At 46.8% G+C, this 16,085-nt stretch overlaps 1 protein-coding gene across 3 annotated transcripts in view; it reads right to left on the bottom strand.

Moving 5' to 3' along the window:
* The window catches only part of PIWIL2 (piwi like RNA-mediated gene silencing 2), a 349,150-nt gene that overhangs the window by 143,573 nt on the left and 189,492 nt on the right, over positions 1-16,085 (bottom strand). For all 3 annotated transcript variants that reach the window (XM_030202016.1, XM_030202014.1, XM_030202015.1), the window contains exons 16-17: positions 13,234-13,347; positions 12,955-13,143 (exon numbers count right to left, since the gene is read on the bottom strand). In XM_030202016.1, coding sequence (XP_030057876.1) covers positions 12,955-13,143; positions 13,234-13,347 — 303 coding nt within the window. The remainder of the gene's footprint in view (positions 1-12,954; positions 13,144-13,233; positions 13,348-16,085) is intronic.

Here is a 16,085-nt window from a genome sequence, read left to right as displayed (position 1 = left end):
CTGGTAAGGTTTGTCTTTTTGCAGATGATACCAAACTCTGTAATAGGGTAGACAGCCCAGAGGGCATGGATAGCATGAGGAGGGATCTAGTGAAGCTTGACGAATGGTCCAGAAATTGGCAACTAAGATTTAATGCTAAACAATATAGGGTCAGGCATTTGGGCTGCAAAAATCCAAAGGAACAGTATAGTATAGGAAGTGAAATACTTCTGTGCACAAAAGAAGAGCTAAACAGGTAAAAAAGGCAACGGTCAAAGCCAGAAGGATGTTAGGGTGCATAGGGGGAGGAATGGCTGGCAGAAAAAAAAGAGGTGCTAGTGCCCTTGTATAAGTCTCTGGTGGGGCCCCATTTAGAATATTGTGTGCAGTTCTGAAGACCACACCTTGAAAAAAGATATAAACAGGATGTACTCGGTGTTCTGTCCTCTGACAGCCCCGCACTAGATAATAACGTGATCCTAAAATGTGTGTAATGCTTTTACTGTTATTCTCAGTTCTAAGGACCATCACTGCAAAGATACATGAGCAATGCACTGTGGGTAATGTAGTTCACAGGCATTGCAACCACACTTGCTTGGCTGTGTAAGAACTGTTGCCACTGGTTGTGAGGCTGCCCAGACCTCCTCTCTCTCTCTCTGCCAAGCTTGGCTCTTTTGTCTTCCTGCTATCATTTCCTGGTCATTCTCACTATCTCTGGTATGACCTTTCCCCCCAATCGAGAGCCGTCCTCTAGGATCACCCCTTGCTACCCGATGGCAGGCTCTGTCCCCATTGGTCTCTATCAGCTCCTCCCTGAGCCTGTGTGAAGCCTCAACACCTCTTTGTCCTTTCAGCCATGAGGCATTCCACCACCATCTAGCCAGAGACATGGAGCATGGATCATCTTGCTGAAACTCCCTGTACGAACCTGGTTTTTGAAAATATCTCCTCCTTAATGAGATATCGCACATTCCAGTCACCCAGCTTTGAACCATTTCTACCTGTTCAACTATCCTTCCCCCCCCCCCCCCCCCCCCGCAATATAGTTACCTCTCCTCAGATCTCCACCCCCAACAGCTCTCAGATTAAGGAGTCTCAGTGTCCTGGAGCAGCACCTCTTAACATCTATCTGTGAGCAAATTATCTGTGATTTATTCAATAAAAGAGACTTCATAAAAATAATAGAGACTTCGGGTGATTGGTGTGCCAAGGATATACTCCAAGATATTGAGGCCTCAAGTTATCAAGCCTCAAGAGTCTTGACACTCGGTCCAGGAGATGCCTACAAAACTGGTCAGTGGTCTCTGTCATAAAGCGTATGGGGACAGACTTATAGTCCTCAATATGCAGGGCTTTTTTGAGGGGGTACTTGGGGGTACTGAGTACTAGCCCCTTTTCCATTGCCTGCTAAAATTGACCCATTGTCCCCAGGTTTAAATGAAAAAGCTCAGGCCCTACTCACCAATTCTGCCTTGTCATAGATTCTGTGACTGGTTGCAGGGGCTCTGGCTATTATGAGGTGGGTCCCTCAGTGATCACCCTACCCCTAAAGGGTGGCCTCGCATTTGAGTACCGACACCTTTTTCTTTAGAAAAAACACACTGTCAATATGTATACTCTGGAAGAAAGGCAGGAGAGAGGGGATATGATAGAGATGTTTAAATATCTCCATGGCATTAATGTACAGGAGGTGAGCCTTCTTCAAATGAAGCGAAACTCCAGAATGAGAGGCTGTAAGATGAATTAAGAGGTTATAGGATCAGGAATCTAAGGAAATAATTTTTTAACGGAAAGCTTGGTGGATGCGTGGAAAAGACTCCCAGTGGCGGTGGTGGACTGTATCTGATTTCAAGGAAGTATGGGACAGGCATGTGGGATTGCTTAGGGAGAGGAGACTGCGGATGCTTTATCTACCGTTATGTTTTTTATGTTTCTAGACTGGGCTCCTGAACATCCTCCATAGGAATGAATGGAGATGAATGCTGCAGTTGATGAATGTTGAATCGGTGAAAAGGCGATGAAATTTGCAGGGGTAAATGGAGGCTTGTGTGACTTTGCTTGCCATGCTGGGAGCCAAAATGGAAATTTTCTCTCCAGAGGGAGAGATATAGAGTACTATCCAAAAGAATAGGGGCTCTGAATTTGACCACCAACAGAGTCAGAGGTTGTTATCTGGCTGAAGTAATAGCAAGGCAGGTTTCTATGAACTGGAGAGAAGGAGATCACATGCAACATTTAATATGTGGGTGCAAAGGTTAAAAGACCAAAGCAGGAAACAGCTTATATTTGCTTAAGACTGTCAGTATAATACAAACTGAAGGTAAATCTGCGCACACAGCTCCAAGGGCACAACAATCTTTGCTTCTGTTCATTGGTTCACCTAATATAGAATGTTCTATAGTTCCTTTACAGGATGTGCTCATATAGGGGCCCTTTTACAAAGCAGCAGTAAGCCACATGGCAATCCGGAACTACCGCCGGCCCCAATGCAGGCGCCGGCAGTAGTTCCACCCCCAGTGCGTGCAGCATTTCCAGCACTAGTGTAAATATTTGGGGGTTACCACTGGGTTAGCGCGGAAGCCCTTAAAGCCACCTCAGTGGGTGGTGGTAAGTGCGCCCCCTCTCATGGTCATGTATTAAGTGCAATCTTACCGCATGGCCATTTCTTTTTTTCAACCTTTTTACCTGCTACAATAAAAAGGGCCTCAGTACGAGGCAAAAACGGCCGCTGGCACTAGCATTGGGCCCCTTTTACCAAAGCTTAGTTAAAAGGTCCCATAATGTATAATAATGAAATGCAGTGACCAGTAACAAAGTGAAAGGTATTTAAGACACTTACCCAGGGTGAAGCAGAGAACTGATCTTGAGCTACAGAGAAGATTTGGATTTCTCCACAGGCCTACTATAATCATCTTGAATAAAGTGATTCCAGATACAAAGGATGCCTGTGTGGGACTCCTAGTTAAAATCCACACCAATCTTAAGGATATTCTTTCTCAAGCCAAATACGAATATTGTCTAATGCAAGTGGGACAGAGACCCTGCCTCCACACAAAAGGATAGTATCACCCATAATGAAACAGTCTCTGTTCAGAAAGGGTCCCTAGAAAACAGACCTGTAGCTTCTAATCATCACAGAGAAGGGAACAAGCCATTAACCATCTTCAGGGTTAATATTTATCACTTCTCCGAGTGGGTGATTGAAGGCCCAAGTCTCAAGGACTAATTAAGACTGCAAGGCTCAAGCTCAAGGGGGAATGAGGATGTTCTACCCCATTCAGAAAGTACAATATATTCGGACGAATGGAAAGGAGTTTCACTTAAAGTCAATCCCTGTTGCTGACTATGCTGCACACTTCCAGATTACAGAGGTTTTTCAATGAACAAATAGTTAAGCTCTGGAATTCTTGGCCAAAAGATGTAGTAACGGCAGTTAGCCCATCTGGGTTTTAAAATGGTTTGGACAACTTCCTGGAGGAAAAGTCCATAGTCTGCTATTGAGACAGACATGGGGAAGCCGCTGCTTGCCCTGCTACTACTACTACTATTTAGCATTTCTATAGCGCTACAAGGCATACGCAGCGCTGCACAAACATAGAAGACAGTCCCTCTGCTCAAAGAGCTTACAATCTAATAGACAAAAAATAAAGTAATCAAATCAATTAATGTGTACAGGAAGGAGGAGAGGAGGGTAGGTGGAGGCGAGTGGTTACAAGTGGTTACGAGTCAAAAGCAATGTTAAAGAGGTGGGCTTTCAGTCTAGATTTAAAGGTGGCCAAGGATGGGGCAAGACATAGGGGCTCAGGAAGTTTATTCCAGGCGTAGGGTGCAGCGACTGGGACTGGTAGCATGGAATGCTGATACTATTTATATGTTGACAATTTTGAACACCAACATTTGGAATCTAGTATTTTTTCAGATCAAATTAGGATCTATAGACGATATATAGATGGCATCTTTATCCTTTGGCAAGGAGATACTGAATCTTTAGTATCTTTCCACACTTGGCTTAATTCCAGAGATCCAAACTTGAAATTCAAGATGGAATTTAGTGAAGATTCTGTACACTTTTTAGATTTAAATATCACAAAAGGACCATATTTTTTCAAAACTTCAGTTTACCGGAAACCTACCAACAGAAATGTTTTCTTACACTATTCAAGTCATCACAATCCATCTCTCAAAAGTAACTGACCGTTAAGCCAGTTTCTAAGGTTACGCAGAATTTGCACAGACTTTGAAGACTTCAATATACAATCAGAAATGTTGAGTAAAAGATTCCTCAACAGAGGCTATCCGACTAGATGTATTCAAGATGGATACAAAAAAGAATTGTCAAAAGATAGATCTTCGTTATTAAAACCTGCAGACCACCGAGAGATACCAGATATTGCATGCACCCTCAGATATTCACATCTTGCTAAAGACATGCCAATGCTGTCTGATCATTTTTTGTATATCTTGAATGGCCTTGAGTGCTTTAGGGAGAAGAAACTAGTAGTTGCATATTCCAGGGATAAGAATCTGAAAGAACGTTTAGTACCCCCTTTACTACCAGAATCAGAAACTTGCCAAAATATGGAATTTTCCATAAAATCACATGATTTATACACTAATGGTTCACACTCGTCTTTTATTTTTATTTCCTTTTTATCAATATTTTTTGACAGATTATTAAATTATGTCCAGTGCTCTTCCTATTTTTGATTTTAATTTTTATTCCAATAATAGGGTAAGGAATATATATATATTTTTACGGTTATTTGATGTAATTTATAAATTCACATTTCCTTGGTCTCCACTAGACTATATGAAAGGTCCTTTTCAAATATAATTTTTCAAATTCAAATATAATTTTTCAAACACAAATTTTAATTTGAACATAACTTTAGATTTAAATATAAGTTCATATACATTATTTTGTTTGTTTTATTTATGATTCTTTCTATTATAAATAACATTTTTATTACACATATATTCTCAATAATATATTCTTTACGACTGTTTTACATATGCTTGATATCATTACACATCACATTTAGAAATAATGAATTATTTGAATTTATACTATCAGATATATTTACTCTATACTAAAATTTCATGAAAGTTCCTCTATATACAACTGTACATGAATCATGTGTTTTTTGGGGGAATTTTTGTTTTATTTGTTTTATTTCATGTGTTTGGAGATTTTATGATTCAATTTATTTAATGTTTTTTGATGCATTTCTTTCATATATTATTATTTATGTTTAATAATTGCATATTTGTCCTCACAAATTTTAGAATTATATTTTTGTGTATTTATGTCACGATTTCTAATTTTAAATTTTTGTTTAAATAATTCTTTAGACTCCTGAGGCAGGTTTGTGGCCGAAACACAGTACTGTGTCGAGTCTACAATAAAGTTTACTCCTTTATATACCATCATAGTCTCAGCGTCCTGAAGTCATTGGTCCACTTCCCACTTTGTCTTTTTGTATCTTTACCCCGTGGGATTTTGTGTTCATCCACTCTGTGGAGAGCATTCCCTACTATTTGGGTTTCTGTCATGTACCTGTGACCTGGATTGGCCTCTGTTGGAAACAGGATACTGGGCTAGATGGACCGTTGGTCTGACTCAGTATGGCTACTCTTATGTTCCTCCAGATTCTTCCAGAAGCCCAGTTAAATTTAGCAAAATTACTTGTTCTGGAAATCATATTCTTAATTACATAATTCAACATTTTTTTACTCGTTTGTTATTCACTTTGAACCTAAGTCTGGGAGTTGGTGGACTACAAGTATCATATCATATCAAAATGATGCCCTGATCAGCTGTACCATTCCCCCTGTAACACTTAGTATCAATTATTCACCACCTCTTCTTGGATCTCTACTTAACCTGTAACAGCAAAGCTATTATCTTTGCTGAGTAAATCTCCATACTCAAGTGTGCCTTTTCAAGGACCAGGCTATAAGAATAAGTGGAGCTGCAACATTAGTCCTTATGTCCACCTGTCTTAGTGCTAGGTCGTCCTTGGACCATGAAGCATCCAATGGATCCTGTGTCCTGACTCCCTTCAAAACCACCAACCATACACACCTGGGGCTGGAGGGTTTTACAAGGACAACCACCTCTGAAAGACTGGATACTTTCTGAATAACTCTGTCTATTAATGGTTATAGAAAAAAGGCATGGCCATGAATGTGTTGACTCTCCTGCTTGAATGAACTTTTTTCTGTCCACTGAGTGAAGAATCTTGTCACATCACTGTCTATCCAAGCTATTCTTAGATCCAACTGGGATACATCCCCTCTTTCTGAAGAAACAGAAAAGATCAACTTCCCGTCTTCCAGATCTAAGGTGCAACATTTATTTGCCTGGTTTTTGAAGGTAAAATTATGTATAATCATACCTGATAATTTTCTTTCCATTAATCATAGCTGATCAATCCATAGACTGGTGGGTTGTGTCCATCTACCAGCAGGTGGAGATAGAGAGCAAACTTTTGCCTCCCTATATGTGGTCATGTGCTGCCGGAAACTCCTCAGTATGTCGATATCAAAGCTCCATCCGCAGGACTCAGCACTTAGAGAATTACACCCACGAAGGGACACTCTGCCCAGCTCACCACCGCCGAAACGGGGGAGGGGAATTAACCCAGCTCATCCCCACACAAGTGGGGGAGGGGAATCCGTCCAGCTCATCCCCGCGGAGTGGGGGAGGGACACCACACCCGCCGATGCGGGGGGATCTGGCTTATCCTGCAACCGCAACCGCGGGAGGAGCTGACTGACCCTAACACCGCCGAAGCGGGAGGGGTACAAAGCTGCCCTACAACCGCACGAAGCGGGAGGGAGCGCCGGCAGAACTTATGTCTCAATCCAGCCTCGTAAAACGGAGGGGAGAGGAATGCAGCAGCTCACTGTAACACAAACTCGTCTCAACTCTTGAAGAATCCAAGTGAAGGAAGAACTTGAACACGAAGTCTTTCTGAAGTAACTGAAGACTAAACTTGAACCTGAAATGCAACCAGAATAAAAACAGTACAGATATCTGGGAGGGGCTATGGATTGATCAGCTATGATTAATGGAAAGAAAATTATCAGGTATGATTATACATAATTTTACCTTCCATATCATCAAGCTGATCAATCCATAGACTGGTGGGATGTACCGAAGCAGTACTCACCCAGGGCGGGACATAGAAATCCCTGACCTCAACACTGAAGCTCCAAACCGGGCCTCCGCCCGTGCAGCCACAGCCAAACGGTAATGCTTGGAGAATGTATGAGCCGAAGCCCAAGTTGCCGCCTTGCATATCTCTTCCAAGGAGACGGATCCGGCCTCCGCCATCGAGGCCGCCTGAGCTCTCGTGGAGTGAGCCTTCAGCTGGATAGGCGGCACCTTGCCCGCGGCCACATAAGCCGCCGCAATGGCTTCCTTGACCCATCTTGCCACTGTAGGCTTAGCAGCCTGCAGACCCTTACGAGGACCTGCAAACAGGACAAACAGATGATCCGATTTCCGGAAATCATTGGTCACTTCCAAGTATCTGATGATGACCCGTCTCACATCCAGATATTTAAGAGCAGAGTACTCCTCTGGGTAGTCCTCCCTACGAAAGGAAGGGAGACAGAGCTGCTGATTCACATGGAAGCGAGAAACAATCTTGGGCAGGAAGGAAGGCACTGTGCGAATAGTCACTCCTGCCTCAGTGAACTGCAGAAAAGGCTCTCGACATGAGAGCGCCTGGAGCTCGGAAACTCTTCTGGCTGAAGAGATAGCCACCAAAAAGACTGCCTTCAACGTCAGGTCTTTCAGAGATGCCCTCGACAAGGGTTCAAAAGGCGGCTTCTGCAATGCTCTTAGCACCAGATTGAGATTCCACGCAGGCACCACTGAGTGCAGAGGAGGGCGCAGGTGATTAACTCCCCTGAGAAAGCGCACCACATCTGGCTGAAAAGCCAGGGAAGCACCCTTCAGGCGGCCCCTGAAGCAAGCCAGAGCCGCTACCTGGACTTTAAGGGAACTGAGCGACAGGCCTTTCTCCAGACCCTCTTGCAGGAACGCCAACACTGAAGAAATTGGAGCAGTGAAGGGAGAAAATGAGCCTGCTTCACACCACGCTGCAAAGATACGCCAAACCCTGGCGTAAGCAGTAGAAGTAGAGCGCTTCCTCGCTCTCAACATAGTGGCGATGACCTTGTCTGAGAAGCCCTTCTTCCTCAGACGCTGCCGCTCAATAGCCAGGCCGTAAGACCAAAGGGGGAGGGATCCTCCATCACCACGGGACCCTGATGCAACAGGCCCTGCTCCACTGGCAGACGCAGAGGATCGTCCACTGAGAGCCTGATCAAGTCCGCATACCAGGGACGCCTGGGCCAATCCGGACCCCCCAGGATTACCCTGCCGGGGTGCTTTGCCACCCGGTCTAGCACCCTGCCCAACATGGGCCAGGGCGGGAACACATAGAGGAGCTCGTGTCGGCCACTGTTGGAGAAGAGCATCTACTCCCAGGGATCGAGGGTCCCGTCCTCTGCTGAAGAAGCGCGGCACTTGGCAATTGGCCGATGACGCCATCAGATCTAGGCTCGGCTGGCCCCAGCGCTTCGTGATGTCCAAGAACGCCTGAGCAGATAGCTGCCACTCTCCGGGCTCCAAGGTATGGCGACTGAGAAAGTCCGCCTTGACATACATGACTCCGGCAATGTGGGCCGCTGAAAGCTGCTCCAGGTTCGCTTCCGCCCACTGGGAAAGATACATAGCCTCCTTGGCTAGAGGGGCGCTCTTGGTACCTCCCTGGCGGTTGACATAGGCCACAGCCGTGGCATTGTCCGACAGGACCCGTACAGGCTTCCACACCAGTACCGGGATGAACTCCAAAAGCGCCAACCGAATGGCTCTGAGTTCCAGGAGGTTGATAGACCACTTTGCCTCTGCAGGAGACCAGAGCCCCTGCGCCGTCCTTCCCAAGCAGTGGGCTCCCCAGCCCGACAAAGAGGCGTCCGTCGTGACGACAATCCACTCTGGGGTCACCAGAGGCATTCCCGCAGCCAATTTGTCTGTCTGCATCCACCAGCTCAGCGCCTTGCGCACTGCTGGGTCCAAGGGAAGTCGCACAGCATAATCCTCCAACATCGGAGTCCAGCGCTGCAGCAAGGAGTGTTGAAGTGGTCTCATATGAGCCCTGGCCCAGGGCACTACTTCCATCGTGGCCGTCATAGAGCCCAACAGCTGCACATAGTCCCAAGCCCGAAGAGGAGAGGCTCCCAGGAACTGGTCCACCTGAGCCTGAAGTTTGACAATCCGATTGCCTGGCAGGAACACTCTGCCCACTTGGGTGTCGAATCGAACTCCCAGGTACTCCAGGGACTGAGTCGGGCGCCGCTGGCTCTTCTCCCAGTTGATGATCCATCCCAGGGAGCTCAAAAGAGCAACTACCCGGTCCACAGCTTTGCCGCACTCTGCATAAGAGGGGGCTCGGATCAACCAGTCGTCCAGATAAGGATGGACTTGTACCCCTTCCTTTCGGAGGAAGGCCGCGATGACCACCATTACTTTGGAAAAGGTCCGCGGAGCAGTAGCCAACCCGAATGGGAGGGCTCTGAACTGGAAGTGTCGTCCCAGGACTGCAAAACGCAGAAAGCGTTGATGAGGAGGCCAGATGGGAATATGCAGGTACGCTTCCCTGATGTCCAAGGAAGCCAAGAACTCTCCTGCCTTCACTGCCGCTATAACAGAGCGGAGAGTCTCCATGCGAAAGTGCCGCACTTTCAAGGCCCGATTGACCCCTTTGAGGTCGAGGATAGGCCGGACAGAACCTCCTTTCTTTGGTACCACAAAGTAAATGGAGTAACGTCCCTTGCCAAGCTGACTTTCTGGCACCGGAACGACCGCGCCCAGGCGGATCAGATTGACCAAGGTCTGCTGCACTGCCACAGCTTTGACCGGAGACTTGCAGGGAGAGAGTACAAACCCGTCTTTTAAGGGTCGGCAGAACTCTAGCTTGTAGCCGTCTCTGATGACTTCCAGCACCCAAGCGTCTGAAGTTATTTTGGTCCACTCGCCCAGAAACGAGGACAGCCGTCCTCCAATCTGCACTGGGGCGTGGACCAAGACCCCGTCATTGGGTACGAGACCCTGGGGGAGGACCGGAGGAAGCACCTCCGGGACGGCGGTCTCTGCGAAAGGAATGCTGCTTGGGGGAGAAATTCCTCTTGAAGGAAGAGGGGGCAGAGGAACCCGATTTGCCCGGGTGGTACCGACGGGCTTCCTGCAACTGTCCTCTGGAGGTACCGGGACGAGTACTAGCCCGAACCCTGACCTCTGGTAATTTCTTGCCCTTAGACGTGCCAAGATGGGTCACGATTTTGTCCAGCTCAACCCCAAAGAGCAGCTTGCCTTTAAAAGGCAATCTAGCCAGGCGGGATTTAGAGGCGTGGTCAGCAGACCAATGTTTCAGCCAAAGCCACCGCCGCGCAGAGATTGTCTGAGCCATGCCTTTAGCTGAGGCCCTCAAGACATCATACAGCAAGTCTGCCAAATAGGCTAAGCCCGATTCCAGGGCCGGCCAATCAACCCTCAAGGAATGATCCGAGGGGGAAGCCCGCTGCACCATAGTCAGGCACGCCCTGGCCACATAGGAGCCGCAAACTGAGGCCTGCAAATTTAAAGCAGCCGCCTCAAAGGACGACCTTAAGGCCGCCTCCAATCTTCTGTCTTGGGCGTCCTTTAGGGCTGTGCCACCTTCCACCGGCAACGCCGTTTTCTTAGTCACCGCAGTGATTAAAGAATCCACGGTAGGCCACAGATAGGCCTCACGTTCACTCACAGCCAAAGGATAGAGGCGGGACATAGCCCTAGCCACTTTAAGGCTCGCTTCCGGGACATCCCATTGAGCCGAAATTAAGGTGTGCATGGCATCATGCACGTGGAAGGTTCTAGGCGGGCGCTTCGTCCCCAGCATAATGGCAGAGCCAACAGGGGCTGAGGGAGAGACGTCCTCCGGAGAGGAAATCTTCAAAGTGTCCATGGCCTGTAACAACAGGTTGGGCAAATCCTCTGGGCTAAAAAGCCGCGCTGCAGAGGGGTCATCCGCTCCATCCGAGCGGGGATCCGTCTCCTCCAAGGAATCCGCAAAGGACCGTTGGGAGACCTCAGACACGCTGCCCTCATCTACATCGGAGGAGACAAAGTCCTCCAAGGCCTGGGAATCAACCCGAGGGCGTTTACCTCTGGGAACCTCAACCTCTTTACCAGACGAGGGAGCAGGGGCAGCGTTTTGCATGAGAAAAGCCTGATGCAGCAGCAAAATAAACTCGGGGGAGAAACCCCCCAGACTGTGCACTTCCGCAGCCTGGGCAACAGCCCTAGACGCACCCTCAACCGGCGCTCGCAAGAGCGGAGGAGAGACATGCTGCGCATTCAAAATGGCGTCCGGCGCGACACTCCGCGAAGGAGCCGCGCGGGAAGAACGGCGCTTAACTTTAGCCGCTTTTGTGCCGTCGCCCAAATTAAGGGCGTTCATGGCATTAATGTCTCCAACCTCAAGGGCGGCCCACGAAGAAGCCGTCCGAGCCGCGTGGCCGGCCAAGATGGCGGAGGCGAGGAGCGGGGGATGGGCGTTTATGGCGGGAAAAACCGCCACGCCGGAGGAAGGACCGGGACATTCATCGGTCACGAAACTGTCACCCAACAAGGGCGAATCAGGCTGTAAGACCCCCGCATCCCCTCTAGAAGCGCTCAAGCGATCCGGGGAGCGACCCTTTGCGCCCTCGCCCTCCGACGCCATAAGCCATGAGGAGAAGAATCGGGGAACCCCCTGCCCGCTATAAAAAGGTAAAAATTACCTGCTGTCCGCTCCGAGCTGTAACGAACTGGTGTGCCAGTGAGTAGCTGCAATGAACGTTTAAATAAACGTCGAAATAAACGCCTTTAAGGACGTTTAAAATTTTTTTTTTTTTTTTAACGGAGCCAGCGGGAGGGGGGAGAAAAGGAGGGACCTGGCACCACCAGGTTTGCACTTGCTCAAGAAGAGCCCTCAACCCCAGGCACTCAACAAAACCTAAAAATTAGGCTTGGAGGCCTAGCCAGAGCTGCTGCTGTGTGTGACCACCACCTGCTGAGATAGAGAACATACTGAGGAGTTTCCGGCAGCACATGACCACATATAGGGAGGCAAAAGTTTGCTCTCTATCTCCACCTGCTGGTAGATGGACACAACCCACCAGTCTATGGATTGATCAGCTTGATGATATGGAAACCCCTATTGCATCCTTTGCTCAATGACATGAACATATTTTTTTGCCTACTGCAAAGGAAATTCATTTCTCTGATAATGTTGATTCTTGGTGTCACCTTGTCACTCACCTAGGCCAAAGCCAGCTCCTTGTCTGAAAAATTCTTTCTGTACGTTCTTGGAGGATCAAAGTAAGGTTCTGCATGGCCCTTCTGTTGGTCCCTTGTCTGAAAATTGACCACTTGGTCTACAGGATTCTAGTGCACTCAGTGCCAACTGACCTTGGCAATGTGTACCCTCCTAATGGAGAGGCTCATGCCCCAACATTATTGTCATTCACTATAGAAGCTCCAGGTAATTCCCCTGACTAAATGTTCCATTACTGGTCACCGGGATAAATTTCTGACCTATTCCTGAGACTTTGGTGACTAACAAGAAAGGAGCCTGTCCTGTAGAGACTGATGAGAGCTCTTCCCAGGGAAAGAGCATGAGGTGTCCAGGCAGTACCAGACATTGGGATTCTGCACTATTATCAGCCCTTGTATACAGGCTGGATCCATTATCAGAACCTTCTTGCTTTAGTAACAAACAAGCATACATGAAATTTCAAGAATCTGTGTTTTGCAGAGCAGTTCTCTAATTTAGGATGACATATAAAAGCTAGAACAAATATACCAGTTATGCAGTGTATATGGAAAACAGTTTGCCAAGTACGTTATTTTGTGCACAGATAAGCTGGGTTACATTATACCTCTGAGCTTAGTGTTGATTTGATGCTCCTCGCATAGGTCTCTGTACGATCATCCTTCAGTTCCACCCAGGCTGGCTGGTTCACCCTCATCCCAATTGGACCTGCAATTTTTTCCAACATGTTTACAAGTTCTTGGGCCTGGTTTGCACAGCGCTTTGGATAAAACAGGGCCCAAAAATTCAAGGGGATCTGGGGAAACAAAGCAGAAAACAGGATGAATGATCACTCTATCCCAAATCACACACCACAGAGCCTCCCACTATCCCAGCAGTTACGTACAGTGCAGAGGGCTGCATCCCGGGTCACCTCCCTTGTCCAGTTCAGGTCTTCTGAAGTGGGGAAAGAATTATTTCGCAGGTTGATTTTCTCCAAGGGAAGAATCCGTCCATTTGTCTAATGGTAAAATACAGAGGAAGAAGAAGTGGGAGGTATTTAGGAAAAGATTTCTTAATGGCCACTTAATAGCAAAACAGTTTTGCAACCAAATTGTATCTTTTACATTTGGTTTATTAAGCAAGACCAAAGTAGTACAGGAAGAGCTGCATATTAGCTGCTTATCATACATCACCAAGGACAAGGTACCACAAAAAACTTACACTTCACTGTGTATTTTGGTCCGTTCTCTAGTCATTTCAAAAGCCTGGACTATTGCATTTCTTTTCTTTCTGGGGCATGGACGAAAGATATCCATAGACTGAAATTATTACAGAATATGGCAGTGTGCCTAGTCACCGGCTCCAATAAATTTGATGTCATCCCTCTCCTGTGTATCGAACATTGGTTACCTATCCGTTATAGAATCATCTTTAAGATCCTTTCTCTGATTCACAAAATTTATCATGCCTGTAATCCTCCTCATTTGTCTTGCTTTTTTGTCATATATTCTACAACGTGAGCTCTCCACTCATCTCAACTTGGCGTGCTGGTGGTGTTGTCTCTTCGCCAGATTCACTCCGTTCCATCCGGAACCATATTTTCGGTGTACATGGTCCTTCCCTTTGGAATGCCCTTACCCCCTCATTTTTCCTGGAAGCTTCCTTTGCAAAATTTAAGATTGGATCAAAGACTCACTTATTTAAAGAGGTCTATGGTGAACTTTGGTCGCTTGCTCCATCCTGTGGCCATGCTCCACGGGACTGTGGTTCTCAGCTCGGTTCTGCAACTTTTTTATTTTTTTTCCATGTTTCTTCTTTCCTGTGCTATGAGCATAGTAGTTCCTTTTCCCCATTTTATACATTTGTTATTTTTAAACCGCTTTGGAAGTTATACTTAGAGGTGCTATATCAAATCATATTAAACTTGAAATACTTCCCCAAATATCGCAGCTTTTATGTGGCACCCCCACCATTACAAGTTGTGAATGGTCACCTAGTGCTCTCTGTCATTGAAACATGCAAAAACAAAAAAACAGACAGCTTTACGGCAAAGCCTATTTCCTTTGGTAAGAATTCCACTTCCTTGCACTATTTCTTTTTATTATAATAACTGCATCTTTTGGGCCCACTTCTGCCCTAAAACCAAATTACTTAACTATTCTGAGGACGGCAGTTCACTAGTCAAACAGGGGCCCTTTACAGAGCGGCAGTAAGCCCAATGTGGGCTTACCGCTCGCTATTCTGGGACTACCGATGGCCCAACGTGGCAGGCAACTGTAGTTCTGAGTTGAGCATGCCATTTCTAGGGAAAATAAAAACCCAGAAATGGTAAGTATGGAAGTAACCCGGCAGTAATCGGGCATCGCCGCGCGCTGCCCGGTTACCCCAGGAGCCCTTACCACCACCTCAATGGGTGGCGGTAAGGGCTCCCTGCTGCATGGCCACGTGGTAAGAATTTTCTTACTGTATGGCCATTTTGTTTTTGGGTCTTTCTACCCACTGCAGTAAAAAGAGCCCTAGCAAGCGGGAAAAACAGTTACCGAAGGGCCCTTTTTCCTGCAGCCTGGTAAAAGGACTCCACAGTTAGGTGATGTCATGCTGAAGATGTTGATCCAGAAGAGTCTTCAACTGCACTGGGCATGAAGAGTAGATCTTATGCAGAAACAGTCCCCCCAGATTACTTACAGGTTACCCAAAGTTGGGAACGCAATTCTGGGTACAGATCATAGATCTGTGGATAAACTAATTGGCTAAATAGGCATTATCAATTACTGGAACTAACAAGTGCTAATCAGAAATTACACACGGGTCTGCTTTATGCCCATATTCTATAACCTCTTATATGCAATCCCAAGGGGGAATGGTCAGGGGATGGGCATGGGCAGGTCAGTGGCATTCCCAGGATTTAGTATATTTGCATTTACTCACCTCCCAGTAGTTAGACGTGAGCATTTACACCAACGTTTGGTAGGTGCTCATGCTCATCAACCTATTTTATAAAGATAGTTCCGCACGGTACTGTCTTTACAGAATACTAGCTTAGTGTGGATTTTAATGGTGCCTAATTTTGGGCTAATTCAAAATCAAGCTTATCACTTGAATAAGAAATCAATTGCTATCAAAACTATGCAAGTGTTAATAAAAAGTCTCAACTAACGAGATCAAAAATTATCATGTGTTTCTCAAAATCAATGTGTTGTATATTCTGTTGAGTGGGACCAATGAGCCAGATAAGTCACTCTGTTATAGCCCATAAATTGAAATAATACACAACTGATTTTGAAAAAGATGATAATCTTTGATCTCGATAGTTGAGCCACTGGGGTCTTTTCCTCCTACCTTGTATGAAAGGCATTTCAGACTTTTTATTAACACTTACCTAATCTTGGGCACCGTTTACTGGTTAAATATATGCATAATAACAGCTTCATTCTGTTTCTGAGTCTGACGTCCTGCACGTACAACGTGCAGCGACGTCAGACTCAAAAGAAACTTTCGTCGGCGCCAGCTTCAGTGGAAAAATGAAAGGACCTCGGCTTGGCTGGCGGGGGTTGGGGGTCCCCCGCCAGCTGACGGAATTCTTTAAAGGCAGCCAGCAGGGGCAGGAGGACGCGGACCTCAGCTGGCGGGGGTTGGGGTCCCCCGCCAGCGAAGGTAGGCGAGCAACGGAGGGGGAGGGTTGGCAATGGCAGTGGCTGGGGGGAGGGGGATCGGCAACGGCGGCGGGGGCTATAATGTGCCCCTTCACTCTGGCCC

This window comes from Microcaecilia unicolor, chromosome 4, assembly GCF_901765095.1.
Source record: "Microcaecilia unicolor chromosome 4, aMicUni1.1, whole genome shotgun sequence".
Taxonomy (NCBI): domain Eukaryota; kingdom Metazoa; phylum Chordata; class Amphibia; order Gymnophiona; family Siphonopidae; genus Microcaecilia; species Microcaecilia unicolor.
The sequence above is the reverse complement of the archived record's forward strand: the minus strand, read 5'-3'. Positions and strand labels throughout refer to the sequence as shown.